Source organism: Monodon monoceros, unplaced genomic scaffold (assembly GCF_005190385.1).
Source record: "Monodon monoceros isolate NGI ecotype Baffin Bay Population unplaced genomic scaffold, NGI_Narwhal_1 Super_Scaffold_6, whole genome shotgun sequence".
Classification (NCBI taxonomy): domain Eukaryota; kingdom Metazoa; phylum Chordata; class Mammalia; order Artiodactyla; family Monodontidae; genus Monodon; species Monodon monoceros.
Window position 1 is genome coordinate 70,260,998 of NW_021703783.1, and position 7,521 is coordinate 70,268,518.

Consider the following 7,521-nt stretch of genomic DNA (forward strand, 5'->3'; position numbering starts at 1 on the left):
ATTGCTGGGTCGTATGGTATGAACTCAGGCTTTTCAAGAACCACTGTGGCCTGCTGTGCAAGGGTGACAGAGGGAGACAGAGGCACTGCAGACATCCAGGTAAGAGATGATGGTGGCCTGGGTTTTGGTGGCTGATGGAGGTGTGAGAAATGATCAGGTGTTTCATATGTTCTCATGAGATTTGCTGAAGGAATGGGAGTGGAGAGTGAGACCAAGGATTTAAGGATAACTCTGAGGTCTTCAGTCTGAGCGCCTTGAAGGAGAGTTGCCATTTATGGAGATGGGAAGACGAGGGGAGGAGCTGGCTGTGGGTGGGGGTGAGGCGCAGCAGAGTTTGGCTGTGGACATACTCAGAGGCTGCCTGCCATGTCGTCCAAGTGGAGATGTTGATCATGCAGTGAACATGCAGCTAGGACAGATGAGAGGCTGGCATCTGACGAAAAGAAGCCTCAAACGCATAAAAGAGGTGTTGGGGGGCTTATAAAATAACCCTCCTGAAAAAGCGTCGAGGCTTTTAAACTTACATCATCACTGTTTTTATATCACTTATAAAGTTCTATGACTGTAAAAGGTGTGGCAATACCATGTTGCAGGAAGTGGCTATAGCTGGTCAGTGGTTTCTAAAGTGTGGGCCTGAGGCCAACAGCATTAAATCTCCTGTGAGCTTGTTAGAGATGCAGATTATTGGGCCTCACCAGACCAGACCTAGTGAATCATAAACCCGGGGCAAAGGGCCGGAACTGTTTTGACAACTTCTCCAGGCGATTGTTATGAAGGTTAAAGTTGAGTGAGCTAGATAAGAAGTTTAGCATTTCTAGATTTTAATCATTTAAAAAGAAACAACTTTTTTAAAGGTAAAATGTCTTTATTGTTTGAAGCATTAAAAAAGTAGATAAAAATTGGTATGACATTTCATTTCTTAGTCTTCTCAATGAGGTTATAAAAATACAGTGCCACTTAGTCTTATAAACTCTTGAAACTGTCTAGAAGTTCACACTTAGTATTATCTAAAAAGTCACTTAAAACAAAATCACCTCATAAATACAATCAAAATTGCTTTGAGAAATTTCTAAATATAGACTCCTAGATAAATAGGACTTTTTTCTTTTCCAAAGCGTAGACAGTATTTTCCCCATGATATGCCTACAGGCATCATAAATGTGGACTGCCTTCTCCTACCTTCTGTTCTAGATATAGGTTAACAGAAATGCAAACTAAATTCAGTTTTCAATTTAATCTCTTATTTTGTTTAAGATAAAATTCTTAATTTAAAACCAAGATCTTTTAGAATGCCTGGCTCATTTTCATTTTGTTTCAAATCACAATTCATTAAAAAAAAAATAGGAAGATGATGCAAATGTTCTTTTAAAGTACTTATATTCAGCTACAAAATCACCCTAAACATTTCTGAAGAATGTGACCATACATGTGTGTATATTTTTAAATATTGCTGTTGCATCGTTCTGGGTTTTGAGGATTCTGCACTAACAATCTTCGTAAACTGAGATCACAGGTTTGGATACAACCCAAATCATTCAGTGCATTCATCTACGGAAGCAGATTTGTGCACTTTACATATTTCTAACTCTTCATTTTCTTTTAGGTTGGTCAAAGAATAAACAATGTATACCATAAATTAAATCGAAACCCCCTGCCGTATGTCCTGTATGTGCTGTTGCTAATTAAAATAAGTGTATTCTTGCTGTGGAAATTCTGCGGTTTGGGAGTTGCATGAGATCATCTTTTCAAGGCATGGGTAAAGAATTTTTTTTTTTTAACAGAAAGAAATACAAATCAGATCATTAATTCATTCTCTGCATACAAAATGCTGTTTTAGAGGTAAGTGAATTATTTCACCCCAAGGGTACTGTTTACACTAAAAAAAAGTACACCAGGTGTTTAAGGAATTGCTTGAACATGGTCAATGTGGAATAACAGTGAAATACAGAGATTTGACTACTTTACTGGCAGGATTTGGACTATTAATGAAAACTGACATTTAAAATAATATGGGGGAAAATACAGAGCCACTTGAACGTGTATCACTTTATTACTGCAATCATAAATGGTAATGATTTGAATTAGTCCTCGGCATTGATTTGTGTGTTTAAATTAGTCCTTAATTATGCCTTTTCTGCCTTTTGTTGCTCACCCTTTTAAGAAATGCCATGATAATTAGCACATGGTTGTGTTGCACAAAGCATCTTGTACTACCTTCCTGAGTACGTGTACATTTCTCGTGCCTCTGCTCATATCTTTCTATTCAACTTTTCTGTTGGATAGCATTGAAAAGCCTTTGCTGATTTTCAAGGCAGTCTTTCAGCTTATCCTCTGTCAAAGTCAGTCGCTGCTCCAGGATTGAAACCGTCTGCAAAAAAGGACAAAATAATCAATGCCTGGTGACCTGGTGGTGAGGATGGTGATAATCTCAGCACTGATCTTTTTCAGAACTGGAATGCCACCCTTTTGCCAGGAGGTTGGCTCAGAAATGAACCCCAGAATTTGCCCTGCTTCTGTGCCCTAACACAAGGCAAAGCACTGTCAAGCAGTTTGAGGAAAAGAAAAAAAAAGGAACCATTTGAGGAAAATGGAGTAAATGATCAAGCCTCTGTAGGCAATTCTGAAGTCTGATCTTCTAAAGCATCGCTGCCAGAGAAGAGGCCACATGAGGCATGTTAGGTAGTGTCACAGGTGACATGGAATGTGGGAGGTGGGGATGGAATGCCACGTAACCCCACTGCTACTTAAATGGCATCACTGGTCCTTCTGTCACAATCAATCCATGACGGACCATACCTATATTACCCTAGACGGCTGGATACCTAGCTTACTTTGAAAATATAATGACTGCTACCCCTTTCTGCACCCAGAAGATGACAGCAACTCACAGGGTCGTTAGGAAGACTGACTAAATGAAATACGGCACGTAGAATGCTTAAGCTGGTGCCTGCCACACAGGACTTCGTGAATCTTAGATATTCTAACTCCTTCAGCTCGTGAGTATATAACTACACACACGCGTGCGACTACTTTTAAATCTAATTGTGATAGACTACTTCATCTTCAGTCTTTTATCTTTTAACTCTCACAAGGAAAGCACCCTTATGACCAACACCCAGGTCAAGAACTAGAACTCTGCCAGCCACCCCAGAGTGCCTTGCGTGCACCTTCCCCCATAACAGCCCCTATTCTGACCATTATAATAATCACTTTTCTGCAGGTTCTGCAGGTCTTTATAGTTTTATCTTTCAAGTGTACATCCCTAGACACTATAACTATATCTTACCCATTTTCAAGATTTGATGTCATTTAAAGTCTTTTAATCTACAGATCCCTACTCTCTCCATTTATTTTCTTTATAATTTGTCTTTGGACAGGTTCAGGCCATTTGACCTGCAGCGCCTCTACCAGTCTGGATTTTAGGGACTGCGTACTCTGGGTACAGTTTAATCTGTTCTTCTACCCTCTGTATTTTATGTAAATTGGAAGCTGGATTCAAGGCTTGGTAAGACTCAGGTTAGATCCCTCGGTAAGACTATTCTTTCTTTTGAGGGCACAATAATAACATTTGCTTCTTTTTCTGTGTTGTCAGTAGCTACTTAATGTCTAGATCTATCGATTCTTAGAGATTGCCAGTGATATTCTAATTCCATCATTTAAAAAATGTATTAGTTGGGATAATTTATACAAGACACTTCTCTCATATATTATTTGGTTAACTGGTAGTACAGGTCAGATAGGAAAAGCAGCATAATAAATGCTTGGTTACAATTGATTCCCTACCAGCCTCTGAAGGCAATCAATCAGTTTTTAAAAAAAAAACTAATAGTTTCTGCTCTCATATTCCATACTATAGATCATGATTCATTGAAATTAACGGCAATGCTGATAATACTTTCTACTATTTCTTGAGTGCCTATTATGTGCCAAGCATTTTGCCTGATACTTATCACAATGTAAGATGCAGAAGCTTTTGATATGTGTATCATCAACACCTTTAACCCTGGTTAACTCCACTCACCTACCACCCATCTTAAAAGTTATAATGAGAAAGTGATACTACAATCTGTACTGAATTATAAGCACTGCCACTGGGTTAGGAGGTGTTCAGTCATCTGTAATTAAAGTGAATCTGAATGTGTTTATTTTACTTGTTATTTGCCCACAGATTCACACTGTTCCCATTTTGCAAGTGTGCTGTGCCTGCTTTTAACTTTTCATATTTGAAGGAAATTAAAAGTAAAAAATTACAGACTTTCAATAAAGTTTAAAGTGATCCATTTTAACCTTAAATCAGGAAAAAAGAAGGCAAAATGAGTCACGAAGCTGACAGAGTAGAAGATGGAAAGACCCTAAAGAGGACTTGCCACCCAATGTGACAGTGCAGGTGAGGAAGCCAGGGCCCTGGGAAACAGGCCAACCAAAACTAAAGCTGGCATGAAGCTGAGAGAAAAACTGCCTTTTAAAGGAAAGGAAAGTCCGATAAACACACACTCTAGCACAATACTGCAAAGCAAAAATTGATGATTTTCCTATGATTTTCATTGAACAGATCTTATGACTCCAAGGTCTCACAAGGCTCGTTCTCACAATTTGTCATGACCCACATCCACATCCCTTAACTCCAAGGCCCTGAGATGTTATCTAAAGGGTAAAATTTTTAATTACTGGCTCTTAACCCAAAATGGAACCTTAAAAGTCCGATGCCAGGGCCTTGAATTCTCTGGAGATGAGAACTGGACGTCTGGATGATTCTTAACTGCCCTGGCGATTAGAATGTACAGCCAGGGTTGAGAATAAGAATTAGATGATTTCTATGCATGAGCAATTTCAACTTGAAATATTTATTCTACAAAAGTAACTGACGTCTTCTCTAGTTCACATTATAGCCTCTTTCTGTATAATTTAGGACAGTGTCTGCTCTGGATCCTCATTCTGTTTATCAAAGAGGAACAATAAGAATTCTTCAAAGGAAACACTGAGCAGAGCTGGAAGGGCAACCTCTGATGTATCCATCTCAATACACTGCTTCCATTAAGTGACACCTGTATTTCCTGACCAAGAGTTGGAAGACCTTTGATATGTTAAGATCCATGGTATCCCTTCTTGCAAAAGTATACTGGCATCAAAGGACTGGGTAATATTCTAAAAGGGGAATGTGGAAACCTCACCTCCAGAAGAACAGAGCATCAACGTAAGGAGCTTTGGAATGAGGGAAGTTAAACATTGGACAGACAGAACTTCTTCAGAGTGAAAAACTAAAGCAATGCCAAAATTTCATTCTAACCGAAATGATTAATCCCAATACATTTTTCTTATTGCCCTAAATATTTCTTTGATAATGTCCAAATCTGAATACATGGCATCAAAAATTCTTACGGCAAAACATTACTGTCCAAAATCAAATAATACATTTGTAGCATGAAGTACATGGTCTCCCCTATTCGCTTGTGGGCCTCAGATGCTAGATAGAGTACAGTGTGTGTGTGTGCACACATGCATACGTGTGCGTGGGCTCTGACTTTGCCTCCATAAGGTTTAGAGCAGCTCAGCACAGCAGGCGCTGCTATATTAACTACCACCTTTGAACTTGCCTTGCTAAGAAAGAAAAACTTCTTATGACCAAGTGAAAAGTGCGCCAACGCACCTGTGTCAAAACATTGAGCTGTTCCATAATATGCTCTAACGCGTCGGTCACAGCAAGTGGTATGCTTCGTTGATTCTCATAAGGGAGGTCACTCATTTCTTCTGTTTTCTTTTTCAAGGTTGTAGGTGAACATTCTGATGACATTAAAGAAGGGTTCAAGAAATATCCGCAGATCTCTTCACCCTTGTCTGGTAGAGTATGAACAGTGGTTTCCGTTGTCTTTGACACCATAGAAAAGATAGGAATTTTCCAAACTTTAAAATGATATATATTAAAGTTTTCAATGTTCCTCTTTTAAAAGCCCAGCTTTAATTGTTCATCTTCAACTACAGCAAATTATGGAAATTACAATTATAAGAAGGAAAAAAAGGCTAAAAAAGGATGGACGAAATTCACGATTTTCCTTGATTTTTTTTCAATAAAATTGTATGTATCTGTCTGAAAGATCAGGTGTTCTACCATTAAAAAGGTGGTTACATGCTAATTCTTGATTTTTAAAAAGTCACATCCATTAAGGTGAGTATTATTTGATTTCTATGGGGAGGAGACAAGATGGCAGAGTAGAAGGACTTGAGCTTACCTCCCCTCATGAAAACACCAAAATCACAGCTAACTGCTGAACAACAATCGAAAAAAAGATGAGAACCTACCAAAAAGATACTCTACATCCAAAGACAAAGAAGAAGCCACACAAGACAGTAGGAGGGGTGCATTCACAGTATAATCAAATCCCATAACCACCAGGTGGGTGACCCACAAACTGGAAAATAATTATATCACAGAGGTTTTCCCACAGGAGGCAGAGTTCTGAGCCCCATCTCAGGCCCTCCCCCAGCCAGGGGGACTGGCATCAGGAGGAAGAGGAGCCCCCAGAGCTTTTGGCTTTGAAGGCCAGTAGGACTAGAGTGCAGGAGCTCCACAGGACTGAGGGAAACAGAGACTCCACTCCTGGAGGTCCCACACAAGGTTTCATGTGCACTGAGATACAGGGCAAAGCAGTGACTCCACAGGAGCCTGGGCCAGACCTACCTGCAGGTCTTGGAGGGTCTCCTGGGGAGGCGGGGGTTGACTGTGGCTCACTGTGGGGACAAGGACGACAGTGGTGGAGGCCCCGGGGAATATTCATCTGCGTGAGCTCTACTGGAGGTCGCCATTTTGGCACTGAGACCTGGCCCCACCCAACAACCTGCAGGCTCCAGTGCTAGGATGCCACAGGCCAACCAACCAACAGGGTGGGAACACACCACCACCCATCAGCAGACAGGCTGCCTAAAGTCATCCTGAGCCCACAGCCATCTCTAAACACACCCCTTGACATGGCCTTGCCCACCAGTGGGAAAAGATGCAGTTCCACACATCAGTGGGCAGGCACCAGTCCCTCCCACCAGGAAACCTGCACACAGCCCCCTGGACCAACCTCACCCACCAGGGTGCAGACACCAGAAGGTAGAGGAACTACAAACCTGCAGCCTCAGAAACGGAGACTGCAAACACAGGAGTTAGATAAAACGAAACGGCAGGTAAATATATTCCAGACAAAGGAACAAGATAAAACCCCAGAAGAACTAAGTGAAGTGGAGATAGACAATCTTCCTGAAAGAAAAAGAGTAATGATAGTAAAGACGATCCAAGATCTCACAAAAAGAATGAAGGCACAAGAAATGTTTAAAAAAGAGCTATAGAAGATTTAAAAATCAAAGAGGTGAACAATACAATAACTGAAATGAAAAATACTCTAGAAGGAATCAATTAGCAGAATAAATGAGGCAGAAGAACAAGTGAGCTGGAATATATTGCTGGAGATCACTGTCATGGGACATATTAAAGAAAAAAGAATGAATAGAAATAAGGACACTCTCAGAGGCCTCTGGAAC

General features: G+C 40.4%; 1 protein-coding gene across 4 annotated transcripts in view; it reads right to left on the reverse strand.

The window, feature by feature from the left end:
* Positions 1-866: 866 nt before the first annotated feature.
* Positions 867-7,521, reverse strand: part of POC1B (POC1 centriolar protein B) — a 108,062-nt gene continuing 101,407 nt past the window's right edge. For 2 of the 4 annotated variants that reach the window (XM_029205318.1, XM_029205319.1), the window contains 2 exons: positions 5,648-5,866; positions 867-2,368 (listed from right to left, as the gene is read on the reverse strand). In XM_029205318.1, the coding sequence (XP_029061151.1) occupies positions 2,264-2,368; positions 5,648-5,866 (324 nt within the window). In that variant the 3' untranslated portion in view covers positions 867-2,263. The remainder of the gene's footprint in view (positions 2,369-5,647; positions 5,867-7,521) is intronic. The other 2 variants (XM_029205317.1, XM_029205320.1) reach the window with 2 other exon arrangements.